This window comes from Cynara cardunculus (genome assembly GCF_001531365.2).
Source record: "Cynara cardunculus var. scolymus isolate 2C chromosome LG 2, CcrdV1, whole genome shotgun sequence".
Lineage (NCBI taxonomy): Eukaryota > Viridiplantae > Streptophyta > Magnoliopsida > Asterales > Asteraceae > Cynara > Cynara cardunculus.
Window position 1 is genome coordinate 15,508,213 of NC_037529.1, and position 26,376 is coordinate 15,534,588.

General features: G+C 31.9%; 1 protein-coding gene across 1 annotated transcript; it reads left to right on the forward strand.

Annotated features, from left to right (window-relative positions):
- Positions 1–201: 201 nt before the first annotated feature.
- On the forward strand, positions 202–3,487 carry LOC112507237 (root phototropism protein 2-like). Its single transcript, XM_025111722.1, has 4 exons — positions 202–540; positions 663–1,040; positions 1,180–1,896; positions 2,853–3,487. Exons 1-4 carry the CDS (start codon positions 313–315, stop codon positions 3,330–3,332), a joined length of 1,803 nt encoding a protein of 600 aa, XP_024967490.1. The 5' UTR covers positions 202–312; the 3' UTR covers positions 3,333–3,487.
- Positions 3,488–26,376: the final 22,889 nt, after the last annotated feature.

Here is a 26,376-nt window from a genome sequence, read left to right on the forward strand (position 1 = left end):
ATGCATGTAATGTGCGTCTTTTGTCCTTAGCGTTTTTGGTTTTTTTTTTATCTTAATAGTAGGGGTCTCCCCCGTCCATGTCAAAAAAAAATGCCTGTAATGTAAAAGAAATTAATGCTCAGACAGATCCCGTGTCAAGAATGTTAGAAAAGTCGATTATGAAAATAAAAGGCAACTGTACGTTAAAAGGCCAACAGGTACCAGTGTCTCAATGTCTATCACTACCTCTATATATGACTAAAAAAGACCAAGAGATGATCACCGTATCCTCACAACCATATTCCTTTGAACAAATTGGTGAAATGGCTACCCATGGCAAGAACATCGACAGAAAGGATAGAAATGGACAATGGTAATCGACAAAACTCAAACGTACCAAATACCCAAAACAAAATTGGTTGCTATTATCTTTTTACCTTCAAGTTACCGAAAACTTATTGTTCTTCTTCTTTCCTTTTGAAAATTTTCAGGGTTCTCTCTAAAGATATCCCAACTGACATATTGGTTCAAGTTGGTGCAGCAGAGTTCCCTCTTCACAAGGTATGATCATAAGTCTCTAATTACATGAATTATGATTAGGAATAATGTTAATCTCTAGAATCCCACAATTACTTTCTGTACATGTGTGTATATTAATTAATCACTCATGGATTTGATGGCAGTTCATGTTATTAGCAAAGAGTAACCACATAAGAAGATTAGTTATAGAATCAGAAGAACCTGATTTGAGAAGGATAAATCTCTCCAATATCCCTGGAGGTGCTGAGATCTTCGAGAAAGCAGCAAAGTTTTGCTATGGTATGGACGTTGAAATCACTGTAAATAACGTAGCAGCCCTGCACTGTGCTGCAGAGTACCTCGAAATGACTGATCAGTACTGTGATGGAAACCTCGCCAGCAGGACATATGCCTTCCTTACCCAAGTAGCCTTAACGAGCCTCTCCGGTGCCATTACAGTTTTAAGATCATGTCAACAGCTTCTTCCCATAGCTGAACAACTCAATATCGTCCATCAATGTATTCAAGTGGCCAGTGCTGAGGTATCTTCCATAAATTTACCTCTATTAATCTTTGGTAATTTGATTGAATCGAGAGACCGAGTTGAATCCGGCTGTATTTGAGTTGAGAAAATTGCACAAGACTAATGAAATACTTGGATCATATTTCACTTGATTACAGGCTTGTAACGAGGCCAATTCTCCAAGTTGTTCACCGTCGAATTGGTGGGCAGAAGAATTATCAATGGTCCACATAACCTTCTTTCAAAGAATCATCGATTTGATGAAATCACGCGGCACGAAAGCACTCGCAATCGCTGGTGCAATCACAACCTACGCCAAAAGATCATTCCCGAACCATTCCGTCAACGGCATAAAATCTCCTGTATCCGGTGACTCCTCCAGAATCAAACAACGAGATCTTCTAGAGTCAATCGTCGCTCTATTCCCTGTCGAAAGTCAACAAGCGGTTTTTTCAATCAACTTCTTGTGTTATCTCCTGCGCACCGCGATCATGCTAGAAAACAATGACAATTGCAAGAAGCAGCTGGAGAAGCGGATATCGGCCATCCTAGACCAAGTGACCGTCGACGATCTGCTCCTCCTGTCATACACGTTTGACGGAGAGAGATTGTGTGATATGGAGAGTATAAGTAGGATCGTGACGGGATTCGTGGGGAAGGAAAAGAACCTTTCGGTATTTAATTATGGTGATTATAAAGAGGCTCCGTCGCCGGCGATGATTAGGGTTGCGAAGACGATTGATGTGTACCTCAGTAAAATCGCCATGGCTACTGAATTGAGCATTCCAAAGTTCACAGGAATTGCTAATTTGGTGCCCAAAAATGCGCGAGACGTCGATGACGATCTCTACCACGCCATTGACATCTACCTCCAGGTAACTTGGTCCCCAAGATATCCATAAGCAAAGTATACAAAATCAAAGACAATTTTTCTTGGATATTTTAAAAAATATTTAATAATTCTTCAAAAAGGAAGGAAATTTAAAAAATTGGGTTTATTTTAAGAGCTCGCTTTATTATTATTTTTAAATGTGGTTATCAGAAAAACTGTTTATCATTTAACTGGGCACGTTTTTTATTACCGGGATGGTATCCGTGCAATGCAACGAGACATATCGTAATTTTAATGTTTCATTTTAGTTTTTTGGTCTTTGTCGATTTTATAATAATATTTTATATGATTTTGCAAACACTAATTTTTTTTTATAAAATACAAATTTAAAGATATCATAAAAATTAAAAAAATTAAAAAGTTCTCATATTATAATGTAATTTTTTTAGTTCAAAGTTTTATTATAATTTAATTTAGATTTAGTAATGAAATAGTTATTTTTTGGTTTAATAATATAATTTTATATAAAAATAATAACTAAGTATTCTGTTAGAACTTAATAATCTTAATTATATTTTAAATTTTATATTCAAAATGAGAAGTTTATCCTGTGTTTAGTTATATTTATCTACAGTTAATGACATGAATTCAAACATGAAGCTTAATAAGTTGTACTTACGTACAATTACATGTAATCTTGAAGTTTTAAGTAATATGAATCAAAAAACAATATTTCATTTATAAAAAATGGTTTTTAAGAGTTTTTTTTCAAATGTTTTATAATACAGTATAAATATATTTAATCAATAGTCAAATACTTGTAATAATTCTAGGTTTCATTTAGTTATACAAATTTACTGAGGTTTTGATTAAATTCATAACCTCCTGATTTATTAAAGAAAAATTATTTCATACTCATTGCCACATTGGTCAAAATCCAGGTAATTATACAATTAGCAGACATCAACTCTAACTTTTGATTGAACTTTTGATGTCTAGCTTCATCCAAACTTGGATGAAATCGAGCGAGAGAAAGTTTGCAACCCAGTGGATCCACTAAAGCTATCGGTCGAAGCAAGAACACACGCTTCCCAAAACAAAAGGCTTCCATTACAAATAGTTTTACACACGCTCTATTATGATGAGCTACAGGCAAGAAGTGATATCGATGGACGAAACACCCCAGGAGCCCAAAGTATGAGGCTTCAGGTGCATGCAGATGCGGCGTTGGCAAAAGAAAATGAAACTTTGAGGTCTGAATTATTGAGGATGAAGACGTATATATCGAATATTGAGAAGAAACAAGTAGGTGTGCCATCTCCAAAATTGAAGAAGTTAAAGAAGCCTACTTTCTTCTCAACAATGTCCAAGACTCTTGGAAAGTTAAACCCTTTTAAGCTGGGATCAAAAGACACTTCAAATATCAGTGATGAAGTAGATCATAATAAGCCTAGGAGGAGAAGGTTCTCTATGTCATAGAGGTGAAACCCATGCTAAAGAGTATGAAATAATCTCGTTGTTTCAATAATTTTTCCAAACTTTTGAGTTTACGACACTTCGTTTGATAAAAATACGAAGCTTTGGTGATTCCAAAGTATCATATCGTTTGAAGTTGTTTAAAAGCGCATTCTAACGTTTTTTTGTTGAAGGCAAATGTTGGAAACTTGTGAGTTCTCAAAACCACGAGAGTAATTAGGCCGTGTTTCTTTACGAGTTAACTAAGTGTAATGGTATTAACATTTTATTCACTAAGGCCTTGTTTGTTTTTTCATTTTCAGCTATTAGTTATCACTTATGTTTGATACGTTCATATTTTTTTGTAATTCAGACCATTTGTTTTTATTATTATTTTTAGAGCCTCTTATCACTTAATATGATCCAAATAAATAAGAGGTAAATTAATATCTTAATTCCTTTTATTTCCCTTTTTCTTTGATTCTTTTTTGCTATTGTTTCTTCCTCTCACCCATGTGAAATGCACACCCCACCTTCTCTCTCTCTCTCTCTCTCTCTCTCTCTATATATATATATATATATATGTGTGTGTGTGTGTGTGTGTGTGCGCGCATGCGTGTGTGTGTGTGTGTCTATATATAATATTTTTGTACGTATAGATTAGCTTAGAAAATTAATGTGAAACAAGAACTTCTATCGGTGATCTATCTTCTATCAAACGTGTCGTTCTTTCTAGAATCAAACTCATCGAAAGTATTCCTGATAGCATCGGATGTCTGAAAGGTATCCAAAAGGTTCTTACTATATTCTATCTGTTAAACAATTGTTAAGATGAATTTTGGCAATGAGAATTTTATGAAAATCAAGAGAATTTTGCAAAAATTTTGCACCTGATTTTACAAAAACAAACTATTAATTCAAATTTCAGACTTTAGACGTTTTTCAATTTACAAAAACAAACAGTCTTATTGATTCAGATATCAGACTTCAACACCTCCTTTTATTAATTAGAAGTGAAATAAGATTTTAAACTTCAACATCTCTTAATAAACAAACGCCATCTATGTGGTATTTCTGTCTCTACTAAACATGGGTTTTCCAGGGGGAAATTTGTTGTAGAACATGATTTCTGGCAGATTTTTGGTGGACTTTCCATCCAATAAAACCTTTGCTGAGTAAACACTATTTCTGGCGGACTTTCCGGCGGATTGACCGCTACTGGTAGATTTCATCCGTCGGAAATCCGTCATTGATTTTTTTAATCTTTGCATTTTTGTCGACTTAATTAGTTAAATTAAATATTTAGATTAAATAACTGGTGGATAATCTGTTGGTAATTAATCCACATAGTTCCAGAAAAAAAAATCTTGTTTTTAATTATTAAGAACATTAAATCATGTAAATATAAAAGAAACTGCTAAAATCATAAAACCAAATATCATATATTAAAGCGCAATACGATTGTTTGGACAAAATAAATACAAATTGTTCCAATGAAAAGTATGATTGTTCGGTTCATTGACAAGAGTTCATATATATAAAATCAAAACTTCGGCAACGGTGGCGGTGGGAACCGGGTTGCTGAGATTGAGTAAACTTCCTCACCATCTCTATCAGCTCCTCATGCTCCTTCTTCTGTATCTCATCTCGAAAGAGCAATCATTGAACTTGGGTTTATAATTCATTAACCTACAAGTACAAAAAATGTTAGAATCTTTAATAAGAATTATAAATGAAACAAATAAACATAAAAGGAAAAAGAGGTACACATCCGACCATCAAAAGACGATGCAAAACTCAGGTTTCCATGTGCGGATGACCCGGTCAAGACGCAATTGGGATCTTGGTTGTACCCAAAGACGAATAACTAGTCTTTCTTGCTTCCCTCAACCGCCTGCTGCTATGGATATGTATCAACTGGGGGATAGGCGGAGGCATTATCACCGCACTCTTGGGTGAGTTGGTTTGATAATCACTCTGTGGTTTAAAAAAATACTACAAGTCAATCTCGAAAGCATATAATGGCTGTAAATGAGATGTTTCCAACTAAAACAATCATAACTTTATCCAACTAGTGGAAACCCAAACTAGATAGGGATATATACGAAGATTTTAACTTAAACAATGATAATGTTTGCCCAACAAATGACAATCTACACTATATAGAGATATATATGAAGCTCTTATCTAAACAATCCTAATGTTTGCCCAACAATGACCACCCAAACTAGATAGTGATATAAAATAAGATTTTAACTTAAAAAATCATTTCTTTTGCCCAACAAATGGAAACCCAAACAAGATAGAGTTTTGGATTTACAGTTAAACCATTATAAAGTTTAAAGTTAAACCTAAACTATATAGATATTCTAAACTTAATCATTATAACAATTATGCAAAATATTTATCACAACCTGGCTACACCTCGAAGTCACAGAACCCATTAGCGATCTACTATCCGAAGAGGAGGACTCTGAAATCTGAGTTCGACCTCTTCTTATGGGTATGATTGAACAGGTCCACAACAATAGGTGGTGTTGCTTGTGTTTATTTTTCCTACAAATGTCAAATAATACAATTTTTAGTTAATTATAACATGTTAAAAATGAAGTTACTAAAGTAATCGGTTTAAGGTTCTACCAATGATTTGCGAATGAGATTGATCAGCCAATGTGTTTGGCTATTTCACCATCCACCTCGGTGTATCAATTCACATGCGCCTCCACGGAGATCTTCCAGTTGGGCGTGTTCCAGTGATCGATCATCTGGCTCAGAGAGACGAAGAGATCGAACCGCGGCAAAGTTTGACAACACAATCATATCCCTATTAGCATCGTTTTTGTCATAGGGAATCAAATGCTTTATGGCTTCTATGACGACTCTTTTCCTAACAACACTCAAACCGTCATCGTAGTTTTTTTACAGACCAGGCCTCCCATATACGAGCCTCATCCGAATAGTAGTACAACTATACATAAAAGGTTGGTTGATTTTTAAGTTCAAAATAAAACTACCAAAAATATAAGAAGTTAAATACACACGCACACACACAAATATATATATATATATATATATATATATACACACTTCAATCATGAAAACACTCCTACATGCGGCCCTAATATCCCTAGGGTTTATCTGGCTCATCTAACGGAGGATGTGGGTGTCGTCAAAGTTATATAATGAATTGCATTAGTATTGATACAAAGAACCTTGAATTTGATTAATTAGTTGATATAACACTTAATCTGTGTCGTGAGTGCCGATTTTCTTCTTATGATGTGGGAGTTGTTCTGAAGCAAAGATGTCGTGGTCATTTCCAGACTTCATCTCATCTAGTCGTGTCGAAGAACTACTAGAGGATCAATAACTCGGCTAGGACTGCCCCTACCTCCTCCGCTCGTGCCAATGCTCGACATTGTAATAAATCTACAAAATAACATTATAAAACATAGAACAATAATTCAAGTATACAACACCATGTTAAGATTCCACACCAAAAGGCAAACACAAACATTTTGTAGGCAAATTCATAAAGGTGACATATAAATAAGTAAACATACAAACAATAAAGTTTTAAAGCACCTAGACAAAGTTTACTAAGACTAAAATTAACCTAGTATTAATCATCTGAGGATTGATCAGACAAGTCAGGTTCTAATTCAAAACCTTGTGGTTTTGTCTGTAACTTCGAAAATCTCTGACATCCTACAGCTTTAACATATCATAGGAACACTTTGCATGTGGATTTGCATGGTTTTGAAAAATTCAAAGCAAAGTGGTGTAATGAATTAGAAAGATATATACATGTTTTGGAAACCAAAATGTGTAATGGAGTTTTAATAAAACATCACCAATTTGCTCTTCTGAGTTAAGTCAAAAAACAGTTTGAATCCAAAAGTGTATATAAATTTGAAGGATCTAAACATCATCTAACTTTTGCCTAACATATGGAAACTCATTTCTGACACAAAATATACAAACAATTATTTTGTAATATAATTTCTAACACAAAATATACAACAATTACATTTATAAATACAAGTCTAACGTGTGTCCAACAATTAGCAACTCATTTCTAATACAAAATACATTACATTTATAAATCTAACTTTACCCAACATTTACATATACAACAATTTAGCCAACAATTTATTTACATATACAAAATTTACATACATAGACTTGGGATCATGTGAGACCAAGGGTTTTTCATGAGACCCAGGGTTTTTCATGAGACCCGTAAGACCAATTCTCAACCCTTGGATTAGATCTACAATCTGAATATTCATAATCACAAAATTGCCACGAGACTTCTCAATAATCACAAAATTGTCACCGTGCAACTTTAGACCGTTAGATCATTAGCTTATAAAGTTGATCAATGAACATAAATTGGTCTTACGGGTCTCACGAAAAACCTTTGGTCTCACGTGAATCCAATCGTACGTACATATATACATATATACATATATACATATATATACATATATACATATATACATATATACATATATACATATATACATATATATACATATATACATATATATATATATATATAGGCTTACCCAACAATTTGTGTACATATACAAAACTTACATACACATACATCTTTACATACACATAACTTACACACACATACATCTTTACATACACATACATAGGTTCATACATACATGTACATACATTTTATCTACACATACATATGAAAGAGGATAAAATGGGAAAAATTGGTTTATACCAAGAAAAAGGGGAGTCAGCGGTTAGGGAGGGGGAGAACACTTGTGTGGAAGAAGAAGTCGGAGGGGAGGAGTCCACTGGTGAAGGGAGGTCACCGCCAAAGAGAGATCGTGGATCACGGAAGCTTCAAATACCAGGGGGTGGATTTATTTTTGGTTTCTTGTTTTGTACAGGGGTAGCTTCTGTTTGGACTCAGGTTAAAAAATCAAGCAAAGATCCGCTGATAATTTATTTTTCGTTTGAATTTTTTTTAAAACCGCTGTTTTTTCAAGGAAATTTTGAAAGTTCAAATTTCCGTTAGAAATCCTCCACAAATCCCACGGTAACATTTTTTTTAAATTCATTATTATTAGTATTTTTACTATTAGTATTATTATTACTCTTTAAAGCCTAGTAAAATTCATTAAAACCCATTAAACTCATTAAAACCGATTAAAGCCCAATAAAATTGAATAAAGCGTAATAAAATCGAATAAAGCCTAATAAAACCAATTAAAATCCAATAAACTCCCAATAAAACACATTAAAGCCCAAGAAACCCATTAAATCCAAATAAAACTGATTAAAGACCAATAGAACCTATTAAAGCATAATATAATCTATTAAAACTCATTAAAACCCAATAAATCCATTAAAGCCCAATAAAACTCATTAAACTCCACTAAGATCCATTAAAGCCCAATTGAACCCATTAATGCCCAATAAAATCGAATAAAACCCAATAGATCCATTAAAACCAGTAAAAGTCTTAAAACCCAATAAAATCGATTAAAGCACAATAAGACCATTTAAAGTCCACTAATAAATTATAGCTCAATAAGACCTTTTTTCATGGTTCTTGGTGACTTATTATGTGTTTGTATGCATATATTATTGCATAAATGTATGTAGTGTGTATTGATCTTGATAAGACCACTAAAACCCACTAAAGCTCAATAAGACCCACTAAGATCCATTAAAGCCCAATAAGACGTTTTATGACTTATTAAGGCCCAATAACATTAACGGTTACTTATAAGTGTTTGTATGTAGGTATGTATTGCATATATATAAGTGGTGTGTATTGGGCTCGATAAGACCACTAAGAACCACTATAACCTATTAAGAACCACTAATTTTTATAAGAATCATTATATCCCAATAAGACCCTTTATGACTTACTATGGCCCAGTAATACCAGTGGTCACATATTACATGTTTGTACATAGGTATGTACTGCATATAGTATGTGGTGTGTATTGGGTTTGATATGACCACTAAGACGCACTATAGCCCAATAAGAATCACTAAAGCACAATAAGATCCAGTAAAACCCAATAAGACATTTTATTAGTTATTAAAACCCATTAACACCAAGTGAAATATACATATTTATATATATGGAAAAGTATAGAGAATTTTAATGAACTATCTCATTTTAAATGCAAGTCCATAAACTATTTTTTTGGATGAAAAAAAACCATGAAACTTTTTGTTTTGAATGATTATTTTCCTAAATATTTTTTGAATAAATATATCATCGAACTTTTAAAAATAATAGTGTAATTTTTTTTTGCGAAACCAATAACCCATTCCAATCCGAAATGGTTCAGGTTATATGGTTTTTGAGTTATATGTTATATTTATTCTTTACTATTTCGATTAAACCGTAAAGCAAATTATACCATTAATTTATATATTTTATCTCAAGATAATTGGTTTGAGGCTTTGACTATATAAAACAATTAACAATGATAAATCGATTTATATTAAAGTTAAAATAACAAGATCTTGAGATGAATTTAATTAAATAATACAAAAAAAACTAGAATTTGATATGAATTTAACAAAATGATGCATGGGGCATTGAGATGAATTTATTTCTTTTGGTTTTGATGGAAAAAAAATCAAATGCGTGGGGTCTCGTGTTAAATTGAGTGGGTTCTTTAAGTATGAAACAAGCTATTTATAAAGGGTAAAATTAATTTTTTAAACCAAATCTAAAGTTTTTAAACTTTTGATTGGGTCTCTTGACCCCATTAGTTTACATGTGGTTGTGTCACCGTATATACGTATATGTATGTAATTGATATATGTATGGGGTGCGTATGTAAGTATATTACATATATATAAATATGGAATATGTAAACAAAATGAGAATAAGTATTTACGAATAAAAAAATAAAAATACAATTTTAAGTAAAAATCTGCCACCAAATACACCACAAAATAAAAGAAAAAAACTAAAATAAAATTAAAAATCAATTTTCTAGCAAATTAGTGGTGGATCCTCCAATCTGTCGGAAACTTAATTAATTTTATTTTATTTTGTTAAAAAATAAAAATAAAATTAATTTTTTAAATTAGTGGAACAATCGAAGCTAGAGAACCATGGTCGGCGTATTTGGAGGGGGGGGGAATAATGGCTGAGTGAATAGGAATGTGGTATATTAGCTGAGCGAATCAGTCCTTATATGACCGATTAAGCTCTTACCAAACACAAATGTATGGTTATGCGAATCAGCCATATTTGTTATATGACTCAATAAGCCGTTATCGAACAGCCCCTATAATACTTTTATCAACAATTCATTTTGATGGGGGAGAATGTTACCCCGATAAGGTAAGTAAGGATGATGACTCTTTTACCCAGTAAGCATTTGGTAAACGGCTTCTTAGTCTAAGCCAGTAGATCAAAACAATCTAATGGATAAAAATTACTCTTATATTCTTAACATTTGTATCCTTCTTATTTTAACTCACCCCGTTTAAATCATTATTTTCATCATATTATCATCCAAGTTAACATATTAAATTCAAAATAAAAAAAAATTACGTCTCCAACAAAATGGTAAAAATAACGATTTTGGAGATGTTTTGATAAAATTGTTTAATCTGTAAAATTTATTTTATAATTTACTTAACATTATAATATTTTATATTTAAAATAAAGACAATGCTAAACCTGAATATAATAGCTTTAACTTCTTCATTTTGGGGCAATTATTAAGTGGTCGTTTACCCAAATGTTTACTCGGTAAGTGCTTATCAGTAGAAATCAACATTATAATTTATTTTTATAGGATACAATTATAGTACATCAAAACGGTATCCTATGCAATAATTTACCGAGTAAGCGCTTACCCGAATAAGAATCATCACCCTTAATTACTGGGTAAGACTCTCCATCATAATCATCGCTTTTACCAGATAAGATTCTTGGCCCTTGTTATGTTAATCTGGTAAGGAAAATTGTCCGATAAACACTTACCGGGTAAGTGTTTAGTAAAAACGTTGGATAAGTTCTAATAAGAGTAAATACATTCATTGAAGATACATAACTAATTAATGATGTAGTCAAGTATGTCAGCAAGGCTTTTGAGCATTAACACTTCTTGCTTCGTTATTGCTTGTTTTCCCCACACATTACATCCATCACAAGGCTCGAGTGTTCAAGGAAAAAACCTCTTAGATATGAATGATTATGGGTTGAGTTGGATTTGATCGAATTGAAGGTATTTAAATAACCTAATACAATGTTTGCAGTTTGAAAAATCTCAACTCAACCCAATGGGTTGGTGGGGTTGAAACTTTGGTATATCAAAATATTCTCGTAACCTTGAATATGTTGTTTTCTCTATCCATAATTCTGTTTCCATCATAAATCATTTGGTACAACTTATTCATACCCCTTAAATCTTGAGTATATCACATTCAACTACTTTTCTCAATTTGCACATGTATGTTCACTGAACATGTATACAAAAGAGTTATATAGAGGTGGAGAAGTGATTGAAAATATATGTATATAAAGATACTTGATGGTGTAATTGTCTAATGTACATATTAATAGAGACTTAACAGTCATATTAAAATCCAAGAAATAAAAGGATATTTGGTTCATCGGATTGGGTTCAAATGACCATATGCCAATTCCAACTCAATACTTATGATTTGAACATTTTACAACTTGATTTGACATCAGGTTACTTCAGGTTGGGTTATTTCACAAAGTGGATTGGGTTGGTTGGGTTGCTCGGTTTTTAAGCACCCCTAGTTGGAGATACCCAAGGTCGAGGTCGGGGTTGAGGGTTATTCCCATCTCTAGTCAACAAATTCGAGGATTGCCCATCCCCGATTCAACTTGGGAATTCTCCACTCAAATGAAGTTAGGGTATCGAGTTGTAAAATTTTCAAACCATAGGTATTGGGTTAAAATTGGGTTACTATTATTTAAACCCAACCCAATGAACCCGATATTCTTGTAATTGTTGAGTTTCTATTAATATATACATTAGACAATTACACTATCACGTACCATCTTCATATACACATATTTTCAATCTATTCTCCATCTCTATATAACTCATTCGTATATATGTTTAGTAAATGCGAACATAATATAAATTGAGAAAATTAATTGAATGTGATATACGTAATATTTAAGAAGTATGAATAAGTTGTATCAAATGGTTGATGATGAAAAATAAATTATGAGTAGAGAAACAACAAATTCAATATTAGAAGAATATTTTAATGTTGGGTTAAAAAATTTCAAACCGCAAACATTGGGTTGTGCTATTCAAATGTCTTCAACCGGATCAACCAAACCCATGAGCACCCCTACCTCTCGGTCCCTACTTTAAGTGAGATAGATGGTTAGTTTGGTTTGTGTTGGTTTTTACAACTAATGATCATGAATCCACTTCTGAATGGCATATGAATCAGAGTTTAGACGACAAAATGGATGGTGGTCCATGTCCCAAACAATCCACATATTACAACCATCACATCACGTCACCTGGGTCTACTATACAGCTGGTTTAGACGCCTTCGTTCAAGCTTCAAATGTTGGTGGTGCTCTATCTCTTCTCTCAAAATCAATGTCTCTTTTTGTTTGCATTGAGGCCACATCATGCTTTTTTGGTCTTTCAATCGAAGTCAAATCGATGGTGGAGGAAGGTTTTTTAAGTTAAAGTTTCCATTTTATGGTGGTGGTGACGGAGCATATTGAAATTTGAAACTGTTTGGACTAATTGTTTCACCCAAGAAGATGACAAAGCCTTGAAAAATATTTCTCCGAAAAAGGTAAAAATCTAATATAGCCTTCACATGACAGATTAAGAGTCAAATATGGATAACGTTAATCAGATGGATCCAAACCATTAAAAAAATTGAAACCACGAGAACCTTATTTGTTAAAAATTTACTTTAGAGACGGTATCCGTTAAAACCAAAAAACCATAGATGAAAATCGTAATTCACATAAATTATCCTTTTTTCATAACTAGATTCAACTTTAATTATAAAAAGTAGCCCACTCAACATTAAAGTCAACTATGAACTTTATTTTCTTCTAGTAACTAGCTAAAAGTGGACGTGGATTCCCCGGGGATGGGGAAGGAGACGGGGATTCAAGTTTGTCTCAAACAGGGGATGGGGATGAGGACAGGTATCGCATTCTCCGTCCTGCTCTATACTCGTTATAAATATTAATTAATAAATTCTATATATTATTTATTTCAATTAAATCACTAATTCATAATTTTCTATTTCCTAACTAGGTTTAAAGTCTAAAATTCTTATTTTTTTGGATGTTAGTATGTAATATTTTGGATGTCAAGTCAAAATTTTAAATATATAATTACTCGATATTTTGGATATTACTCGATATGGTCTTATATTACTTGATATGTTTTGGTACATGTGATGTTAAGTTTTTATTAGATTAAATTGAATTTATTTTGATTTGTAGCTTATTAATTATTATACGATATTGTGATTTTTTTTAGTACTAAATTAAATTTCTTTTGATTTTAAGTTGATTAGAAATATGTGAGATTTAAACATGTATGACCTCTTACATATTTGATTTAAAATAACTTACATATTTGATATAAAATAATTTACATAAACAGGGGAAAAAATCACTTAAAGAAATTTGCGTCGGTAATCACCGATGGATCACCCAGAAAATACCAAGGTTCGATAGAATTCATTTTTCCAAGAAAATACCAACAGATCATCCAAAAAAATTCTTGGGTGTCCTGATTTGAGTTTCCACCAACAATTTACCCACCAACTTTTATCTGTTTTATAACAAATCACCCCTTTAGCGACGGATTTTTCAGGGAAATATCAAACATTCGTAGGTAAAAGTCTTACCTTTTATAGTGTAAAACATCAAATACATCACTCTCTTTTAATTTTATCCATTCTTTGAGTATTATTTACTGTATTTCATAATTTTAAAACTTTCACTTTATTATCCTCAAAATATTATATGTTTTGTATATATTGATTAATTTGTGTAATTTATTGAATATTAATAATAATAAAAATATAGAAAATGTATAAAATTAATAAACTCCATGTTTTGATGTCAATTTAATAGTATTCACGAAAAATTTCTAATGATTTATTTTGTTATAAAAAATATTTATTTATAATAATTTAATTAATTACATAAATATAGAAAATATACAAACAACTCATTAGGGATAAACTGATCATTTTACCAGTCAAATCATGTCTTTTACCAAATGCTGAACAATCGTCTTGTCATCTCCTGTTTTGTTATGTTCTATCGTGTTGGTTACCAAACATACCCTCAATGTCACCGGTTTAAATCTCTATAGGGTCACAGGAGGTTTGTTTGACTGTTATTCAGGTCCCTCATAAAATTATTCAAGATGTATGCAAATTGACCTGGACACCCATCTTTAAAAAAATGTATTTGGAATGATAGAATTATTTGTAGGGAGTTAAATTTCGTGGAAGGAATTGGAACTGGAGAGATTTGGATTTGGAATGTTTAGTGTGTTTGGTTTTTAGGAGTTCGAATGAAATTGTATTCCATTCTTTACAATAATAACTATAAAAAATAAGTTAAATTACCTTATTATTAATTGCTAATTGAAAACAAACATTTTTAACATATTTTAAAACATTACTATATACAAATTCTTTGAAATCCCTTAAAATCCTAATTACACATGAGATTTCAAGATCTTATGTTCCAGTAATTTCAAAGAAATCCTAGAATTTTAAATGTGAGTAATCATGCAAACCAAATGTAAGAATATAATGAATTGTTTCAGTAATTTGTAGGATTGTTTTTTAAGAATTTGGATTTCATGAAAGGATTTGGATTTGGAGGGATTTGGATTGGAATGAATTTGAAACCATTGGTGTGTTTGGTTTGTAGGATTTGGAATGAAATTAGATTTTATTATTATAAATCATTTATAGAAAAAATTATAAATAATTATAAAAATAATTGAATTGCATTTTTATTAATCAATTATTACAAAACAAATGTTTTTATCATTTATTAAAACCTTATTGCATACAATCCTACGAAATCCCGTGAAATCCTGAGCACTGCCTAAGGATTTCAAAATCCTGTGTTTGAAGGATTTCAAATCCGAACAATCCAACAAACCAAACATGGAATTGGAATGGATTTGAAATGCAAATCCCCCCAAATTCATTTCATTACTTCAAACCAAACGGTACCTAAATGTTTTCCATTCCTACAAATCAAACCATACAATACAATTTGGATTTTCTAATTGATTTGGGCTTTAGATTATATGTTGTATTTGATTTTTGGGATTATTTTAAGTCATCAATCATTTGGATGAAATTTTATTATTTTTGGTTTGACGAAGAAAGAAAGGGAAAACCAAAAAGATGGAAGAATATAAAATGATTAAAATACCATTAATAAGCAGGCATTCACATGTGAATGGTTAAATACTAATGTAGTTATTTTGCATATTACTTGTACGTGAAAGATTTGTTCATGGGATGAATCTGTGGAGTTAGTTACTTTAACAACAAAAAACATGGGATTCCTCATAACTCATGTTACTTCATAACATAAGCAGCTAGCTAGTGATACTTTTAGCTATTGGACTTTTGTCATATAGGATGTAAAATTCTATTGCTTCGTCTAGCAACACGACACTTGTATTGTTCTTTCATAAGTAGACGTGTTCGCAGTTTCTCTTACCGGTCTAACCCTCATTTTAACAGATCAAACCACATAGTTTGACTATTATTCAAACTACATATAGACTGTGGCGTACTGGTTGAGTTCCTGTGAGATATGGTGGAATATCTCATCTGTCCAGAGTTCGATTCCAGATGTACATAACAATTGTAGTCATTGAGTTTATTAGGACTGATTTTTTACAGTCACAATTTGCTAGGATTACTCCAGACATAATCCGAGACACCCTTCCAAAAAAAACATTACAAAAAACGAAACGATTATGTCTGATTCGAATAGTTTCCTGGTCTGAAGATTATTTTTAACACCATTATCAAAAACAATACCCAACACGATAATCATGCAACAACCGTTATATTATAAACATTTAATAATATTAAATTGGCATCTTTGATACCGTTAGATATAAAGACATTGCAAATTAATGAAATGGGCATTTTAAAAACCCTAATATATTCATGTAATTTAGAATATAAATATACCAAGTACAATTACTTTAATGCCACTATCTTACCAAAAAAGGGGAGTTGGTAGATGGTTTTAAAGTATAAGGGCATAAAAGTAATTATGAGTTAGTTAAAATGTCATGGAATTAAAGTGTTGGAACATCATAGTATTCAATTATTCATGCATGCCCTCAACCCAATCCCCAAAGTAGTTCAAGGGTTGCTCTCAATGGGACCATTCATACAAGGGGTTTGGTATTTTTCAAATCAAAACATTTGTACAAGTTTCATTATATAATCTACATACTACAACAAAATTAGGTTTATAAGACACTTCTAATATTTAAGCGTCCTAATAGACCTCTTTATAAGACTTATTATAAGACCAAAAAAATAAAGTGTCATATCTAAAGGCGTTGTAATAAGTTTATATAAGGTTTTTTTTTGATGCCGTCATAAGTTATTTATGACACTTTTAATATAAAGCGTCCTATTAACAACTTTATATGACACTATTTGAAAAAATGTCCTATAAAAATAAGTGTCCTAGAAAAATGAGTTTATAAGACACTTTCTCAAAAGAGTCCTATACAATTGCTAATGCGACACTTTGTATTAAAAATGTCCTAAAAACTTATTAAGACGCCCAAAAACGTCATATAAACTTATTACAACACCTTTAGATATGATTATTTATATATTGGTCTTATAAATTAAGTCATATAAAGCGGTCTATTGGGACGTTTAGAGATTGAGGGTGTCTTATAAACTCAATTTTGTTGTAGTGACAAGTTTTATTGCATGTTTTCGTTGCATATGTTATCATATTTAAACTTCAAAAATGTAAACTGTTAAAACAATTTGATTGATGGATATGAAATAAGATTAAGGCTCTAATTTTTAATTCATTGTTTCAGATGTGATTTCACGAAATTTTATGAAATATTCTCACCTTATGTCTGGTTGTACGGGTCAAGTGACAGTCTAAGGTAGACTGTTTCTATGGGACGCAGGTCTCTCAAAAGGTAACAGAGACGTACAAAGGTTTCTGCGAGCCAGAAAAAAATCAAAGGAAAACATGTTTATTTTCAAATAACATATTTAGAGAAGTGATATAAATCACATACATGCATATCTATGCATTTACCTCATACATGTAGTAGAGCAAATAATATGTTACAATTATATTATGTTACTGAAAACACGTATCAAATACTGTTCCTTTACTACTAACAGATACAACATAAATACATAATCCATGCTAAAAATAATATTTTATACACATACCACATAATCCATGAAATTCACCCGAATGTTTTCTACCAAAAACCAGACACGAAATGTGAACACCTACATGTCACCCATCAGATCAATTACTAACCATCACATTCATACTAGAACTCCTAAAAAGCACCCTATCATGTTTCAAGTCAACTTGTTTGTATTCCGTCACCAAATACGTTACAAAATCAACCATTTCTTCAATCTGCAAAAGGTTTTAGAATGAACTATCTAAATGAAACTTTTACATATATTTCTTCCGATTCCAAAAAATCTAGAATCGCCTCAATTAGAGTTATAAACACGTTTATACGAATTTTATAAAATAGGTGCACTTTTCTATCTAAAACTCAATCAGTTTTAAAGTGTTACAATGTCCATTAATTATCTGCTAGAAAAATTGCCTCTCAGGCAAGGGATTTCCTACCCCTATCAAAATTCAAAATAAAACCCATATTTGTTGGAATCACTCAAACCTATGTAAGGGTTAAAAAGTCGTTGGATCGTGAATTGATTGAAGCACACGAGTACGATTATTCTTTTCCCGGTTTTGACCATATCGTTTGAGAATCAGCAAAACCCAAAGATGTGAAGTTTTTTCTTTGTTTCATGAGATTAAGTAATATTGTCGAGTTACGATACCTACATTAACGTGATGTCACCCTTGTTAAGTTTTAACAAATTAAATTTGGTGTGCTCTAAATTTTCTGTCTTTCATGCTTATCTTTAATTCCTTTAGTTTATAATTTATAAGCCATACAAAATCCAAATACTACTGATTAGTTAGACTCTATCACAGGTTTTTAGTTCAGTTTGACCAATTTAATCTCTTAGGCTGCTTTTGATACTTTGTACATGACGGGATAGGATCATAGGACATCACAAAACTCACTCTCACATGCATGCTTAGCATGTGACATGGTACAAGACGAAAACTCATTATTCCATGTTTGACACGACATATAACAGGAATAAGGACTAGAACTAGATAGAACAGAAGGGCTTTTTTTGTTCTTCTTAATATATAGAGTAAAATACAGTGGTCATCCCTATGGTTTTATGAAATTTTAGATTGGGTCCTCTAAACAAAGTAATCACAAATATGGTCATTGTGGTTTCATTTTTGCTATGGATTGAGTCCCTTGGCATAATTCTATTAACCTAAGCACTGTTAACTCGAGGGTATTTAAGTCCTTTTATTAATTTTCTTTTAAAATATAAAAAACAATTATTTGTATATATAAATATATACAACACATGCTTCGCAAAATTCAGACACCCTCACCCAAAATAATCTCCTTGTCGGCGCCTCTCTCTTTTCTGGGGGCTCATTTCTCCTAAACACATCGATCTCCATTTTCTTATGGGTTGGAAGAAGGTGACCACCATTAACGCAACAGAACCCCAATCGATTTCAAAACAGAAATAAGGACACCCAAAACAATTTCAAAACAGGCATAAAGGCATCCAAATCGATTTCAAAGCAAAATCCATTGTAGATCTGATGGTGAAGGGGGTCAAAAGTGGTGGATTTTTGGTGGTCGGAGTAGTGACGGAGGATGAACGATCGTTGGAGTCTTATAATGGTGGTCGCAGTTTAGTGACAGAGGATGAAAGATCGATGGTGATGGAGCCTCACTATGGTGGCCAAAGTTTGGAGAAGAATTAACGTAACACCTCATCCCATATTTGCATATACGATGCATGTTTCACATAACATGAACTTCAAAATAACACACATTGGTCCCAAGTATACATGACAGTACTTGTAAAAGCTACAACAAACTTTTTCTCACAAATTACACAACTTGAATATAGCATATTTACAAGTTCATGTAATACACAGCTTCCACAAAACTCAAGCTCAACATGCATTCAGAAGTAAAGCTACAACATGTCCAATTACATCTTTCTCTTCCCTTTACCTTCCGGATGTGCTCGACCTGTAATGCACATTTTTTAAATCAAAATAAGGGTTAGACCATAAGGTCTAGTGAGTAATTCCCTGATAGCTTTTAAGAAAATCACCACAAAAATTTTAAAAGTCAAATTTGAAAAGTCAACATAGTAACAACAATTATCGCATCAAACCTCAGTTTGTCGCTTCACAAGCATGAGATAACCCTAAGTCATCGCATCAAGCAGATGTGACAACCACCATTCATCGCATCAAAGAGGATGCGTTAACCATACTCGTCGCATCAAGAGGATGCGATAAAGACAACTCCTCGCATCAAGATGATGCGATAAGACAAGTCCTCGCATCAAACAAATGCGCTAAATACAAGTCATCGCATCAAGCAGATGTGATCAAATTTCCCTTAGAAAAACCATCGAGACCCTTATTTCAATTACACATCTCCAGATTATGTCACTCTTATCTCAGTATATACCTCTCCTGAAGATTATGTCACCCTTATCTCAGTAAATACCTCTCCTGAAGATTATGTCACCCTTATCCCAGTATACATCTCTCTTGATTATGTCACCCTTATCCCAGTGTACACATCTCTCATCAATTATGTCACCTTTATCCCAGTATACACATCTTCTAATTATGTCATCCTTATTCCAGACAATTGATAATACAATATTAAAATCCATTTATGCTAACAAATAGCAAATAGTTATATCCGAAAACACCTAAATTTGAAACCCAATAGGTTTCTTCTCGAAAGCAATTCAAAGGAAGCTTTTGAAATAATAACTCATCTTGATCACAATTAAACGGAAAACTTTTAACCGACAACAAAATTCAAATATTGAACACAATAAATTTCTTCTTCTTCCCTTTTGTTCGAACACAAAGACCAACACGAGCTTTCACCAACTTCTTCTTAATCTTATCTCCCAAAAGAAATACAAGACATAAAACGAAATATATATATATATATATATATATATATATAGAGAGAGAGAGAGGGGGGGGAGGTTTACTTTACAAACCACGTTATTTGTACAAACCGTATATGAAACAACTTCATCAAAAAAAGTATTATATGAAACAATTTTACAAGATTAAGCAATGAAATCGACGGATGAAGGTGATTTGCATTTGATCGCTCATCTCTCTCTCTCTGTCTCTCTCTCTCTATATATATATATATATATATATATATAGAGAGAGAGAGAGAGAGAATGAAGAGTTTTACTATGCAAACCAGGTTATTTGTACATACCTCATTCAACCAATCATAATTTTTTATTTTTATATATATATATATATAGAGAGAGAGAGAGAGAGAGAGAGAGAATGAAGAGTTTTACTATGCAAACCACGTTATTTGTACATACCTCATTCAACCAATCATAATTTTTTATTTTGTTCATTTTTTGTAATTATGAGAGGTTGATTAATCATTTTCATTGTGCAGAGTGTTAATCATGAATATTATCATCTTTATTATTTTAATTTTAGATAAATACATGAAACAGTTTCATTAAAATTTCATCAAGTATTATATGAAACAATTTCACAATCATATATGAAACAACTTCATCAAAAAAAAAAGTTTTATATGAAACAATTTTCACAAGATTAAACAATTTCATGAAAATATTTCATAAGATTAAACAATGAAATCGACGGATGAGAATGGTTTGCACGGTTTGAACAAATTAGGTGATTTGTATTTGATCGTTCCTCTAGATAGATATTCCATTAACGGCGGAAGTTGGTTAAAAGGTTTAAACAAATATTTAAAATACATCCCTCATCTTTTCATCACTAACCATGAATCACCCTCAAGTTCCAAATTAATTTTAAAAACACCCCCAAACTTTCAAACAGACTAACCCAATTATAACAATCAACCTCGAGGGGATGTTGTAGTGGATGGAGTTGAGGGAGAAGAAAAGGCGTCGAAGAAATGCTGGAGAAAATAGAGGTTGGGATCGAGAATGCCGGCGGGGAAGGTTTCTTCCTGAAAGGGAGGGATGCCATTATATTAATATAAAGATATGGAAATTATATGATTTTTAATTTTTTAAAACAAAAAAGACCAAAATACCCTTGACTTATAGAAACTAATGTTAACAACGTTTCAACAAAGAACCCAATCCATACCAAAAATGAAACCACAACGACCATACATATAGTTATTTTGTTTGAAGGACCCAATCCATAATTTGTATATAACCACAGGGATGAAATTTGTAATTTACTCTAATATATATTACAATTTGCCCTTAGTTTGATATTTTGATGAACTATACTTTAGGATTTAATAAACCCACGGAAGGGATGGTTTCGTCATTTCCAAAACTTGACAGCCAACTTTTTATTCTTGTCATTTGTATTTATTATAAATTAAATATTATATCCAAAGATTAGCAACCAAACATCATTATTCAAAAATGATATCTAAACCAAATTAATAAACCAAACACCATATTTTGAACTAATAATTCATATTCCTACATTATCTATACTATATTATAAAACATTTGATAAAAACTCTTAAAAACAATTTTTTATGCACAAAGTATTGTTTATTGATGCATATTACTTAAAATTTAAGATTACAAATAAATTATGCATAAAGTACAACTTATTAAAGTTTCATATTTGAATTCGTGTAACTAATTGCAGATAAACATAATCAAATACAAGATAAACATTTCATTTTAAATATAAAAAATCTAAAATGTAATTAGGATAATAATTGAGTTCTAACAAAATACTTAATTATTATTCATATAAAAAATAATATTGTTAAATCAAAAATAAATTACTTGATTATCAAATCTAAATTAAATTATAATTAAAAAATTGAATTAAAGAAATTACACAAAAAATAAGTGTTTTTAAATAGTTAATTTGATACTCATATTGATATATTTATTTTCGAAATTTTATGGTATCTTCAAATTTATATTTTCTTCAATAATAAAATCATTATCCCTTTTTCAAAACCACATAAAATGTATTATAATATCTACAAAGACGAAATAAAACGAAACATTAAAATCGAGAAATATCTCGTTGCATTGTGCGAGTACCTTTCTAGTATATATGAATGATTGTGTGAGAAAAAGAGTTAAACTGAGTAACGTAAGAAGAGATATGGGTCCTTGATCAATTTTAGTCTCACCCACAGTGCATCTCATTAGTGTTAATCTTCAATTAGCATTGATCCAAGGGTGTAGATCTCTTTTTACCTTTCTTACCATAACTTCGTTTCTCTCCAGAACCCAACCCAATACACACACACACACACACACACATATATATATATATATATATATATATATATATATATATATAGGAGATGTTCATTTAAGAAGTGCTAAATGTGTGAGAAGTAGAGTAGTGATCCTAGTCCTTCATCTAGTCAACATTTGTGGCTTTAACTGTGAATCACCGGATAATTCGATTACATCGTATGCGGAAGATAGAGAGGTAGTTTCGTAACTTTTACAAATAGGTGGCAAACAAATGCATATGTGAACCCGTATGATTCACATATGAACTATCTGTGCATATATGAACCAGTGTGATTTACATATGAACTATTTAACTGATTTGCATATAAACTTGTATGATTCACATAAGAACTATTTAACTGATTTACATATGAACTCGTATGATTCACATATGAACTATTTAACTCATCACAAGGTTCATATGTGAATCGTACAGGTTCACATATGTGAATCGTACAGGTTCACATATGTGAATCGTACAGGTTCACATATGCACAGATAGTTCATATGTGAATCACATGGGTTCACATATACACTTGTTTGTTGCCTATTTGTAAAAGTTATGAAACTAATCCTCTATTTTTTGCATAGTTGTTACCATGCTGCAAATTTTGACCAATCAAAGCCGCAAAACATGAGATGAAGGGTTAGGATCATTTTTTTTACTTCTCAAATGCTTACCAATTCTTAAATGAACCTATGACTATATATATATATATACATAATGGGGGAGAAGGATCATGTGAGAAGGAGGGTTAACGTAAGAAGAGTAAGAATGGATCTGAACCCTTAATCATATTAATATCAACCCACCCATGAATCGCGTTTGATACGGGGATTAATCTGGGGCATCTCAATACATCTGATCCTAATATGCATCCAAGGATAAAGATTCCTTCTTACGTTTCTTACATTAACTCTCCTTCTCACCGGAACCCAATCGTATATATGGGTTGGTTCATTATTAACCATATAGTTGTTGTTAATTATGTGAACCAATCATTACCTTTAATTTATTCAATCTACGGACTAAAACATCAATGACATTTTTGTAATAATAGTAAAACGAATGTGTGCTATGTTGTAATGAACAATGGTAAACACGGTAAAATTGGAAAAGATCAGGAGCTTTTATTATGCACCTATTTGATTTCTCGGGAATCTCTCCTTCATTGTTTTGAAACCGAAATCAATCACATTTTACTTGTTCACTTATGAACGGTTTATTAGTTCACCAATGAACATTTATATGATAAGTAAGAAAAGTTGGTAGTTATGGAAATTGTTCACTAATGAACCTTTGATCAATTATCTGTGTATTAATCTCTCTGGTTCACGCATGAACATCATGTGAAGTTGTAAACTAGGTTCACTAATGGATATCACGTGAACTGGGTTTACTAATGAACATATCATTCAAAACACTATAAACGAAGAAATCATCTGGATCAATATGTTAAATGATATTGTGTTAATTTTGATTATCCATCATTTAAATTAATTTGAACATAATCATTGATAATCTTGAAAAATGTGATATAATTATAATAACAAGCATTTATTTTGTAACATCACATTTAATACAATGAAATAACTTACAAATGAAATTACCTATATACCCTTAATCGTTGACTCTAAGAATTGAAGTAGCCATGACTAAAGAATGATTCTGATTGATCCAATGAATTCACAAAGTTAATTCCTTTTTTTTGTTTAACAAAAGATCCTCTCTCTCTCTATATATATAAATATAAATATAAATATATATATATATATATATATGTTGGGTTCCGGTGAGAATGAAAGTTAAGGTGAGAAGCGTAATAATGGATCTCCACCCTTGGATGATGCACCAGATTAATCCATGTATCAAGCATGATTCATGAGTGGTTTTGAGATTGAAGGTGATCAAGGATCCAGATCCCTTCTTACGCTTCTCACCTTACTCTTTCCCATACAATCCTTCACCTATATATATATATATATACACACACACACACACGCGCGCGCGTATATGGGCCTAATGAAATGAAAACTAATTAGTCTGTGGTAACTGTGAGATCCAACGTCAGCCAATCATTTAAGATAATTAATATTTTTCTTAAAATAAAATAGAAGGGTAAATTAGTATTTTGGGTTGATTATTCAATTTACTATAATTAGTTTATTATTTCAATTTACTTTAATTAGATTAATTACTTTAATATGTATACACACATACGGACACACATGTATCAAAATCCGGTGGCCTCCTCCGACAAGTGATGACCTCCTTCGGTCATCTTGTCCGACCAAGACGCCGTTTCAACCGCCCTCACCGATCACCCTCCGACACCTTCCATCCGGTAGCACCCACCATCCGGGAGAACTCTTCACTCCGGTGATCATCTCCATGCCAACCTTCTTCTCCAACCCAACCTCCAAACCTGCAACACACATACACACGCTACAGACATACACATTGCACATAGACATATAACACACATAGTATACACACATACATACATACATATATATGTTAACAATGCGGTCACAAAGTGTCTACAAAGTTTCAAATCTCGAATGAAGTGGTAGTGGTTGAAGGTCTATGTTAAGGGACTAAAGATTTTGTTGCTAGGTGGCAAACCATGATGTTCATATTGTTAGTGAATGCCCAAAAACCAATCATATGATGATTGTAACTTTGAGTTTGTTTCATGAAATTGATAAATATAAAGGCATTGCCCATTTTATTATGTCTATATTATATTCTGTGTTTTAATTATTCATAATAAATAACCTTAGAATAATGTATTCTAAATGTCCTTAGTTAAATATTATTTCGCGTTTAAGGTTGAAGTAATATGATAATCACTAGCATATGTAGGGATTCATATAGAGATATCGAATCTGCATATGGGTACAAAATGGAGACTTTGTGTATCGGACGTGACTCGTTATGAGAACACTTCATTGGATGTCATGTGAGTGTCATAAGTGTTTCTCATATGGTCAATGTACATGTAATTCTTTGACTTGAGAACATGGAGTTTGTTATGTGTGAGTAATGTATTTTGACATCTATTCTAATCATTCCGTAACTGGGTGACAGAATGATAGTTGGGTATGTTGCATATCACATAATAGAATTAGCATGTATCGAGATAAGATTTGTCCCTCCTTTATGACGGGAGTGATGTCTCTGTGCCCCTTGATAAATATATATTATAGAAATGCATGCATGCTTAGATAATTGATATGAGATATCATTATCTATTTTTATTAGTATATTAGGGAATCAAGAAAATAGAGATTGGACATAACGAGAATGACACATTCAATGTCTCGTGTTCTACCTGGACATCAAGGACAAAAGAATTAAATATATAAAACTAAAATTGACTACAAACCGATAATT

Bases quoted from the DNA above. Each gene is read 5' to 3' on its own strand.
- LOC112507237 (XM_025111722.1), top strand. From the start codon at position 313: ATGGCAAGAACATCGACAGAAAGGATAGAAATGGACAATGGTAATCGA. The intron at 1,041-1,179 runs GTATCTTCCATA...ACTTGATTACAG, and splicing joins TTCAAGTGGCCAGTGCTGAG to GCTTGTAACGAGGCCAATTC. The intron at 1,897-2,852 runs GTAACTTGGTCC...TTTGATGTCTAG, and splicing joins CCATTGACATCTACCTCCAG to CTTCATCCAAACTTGGATGA.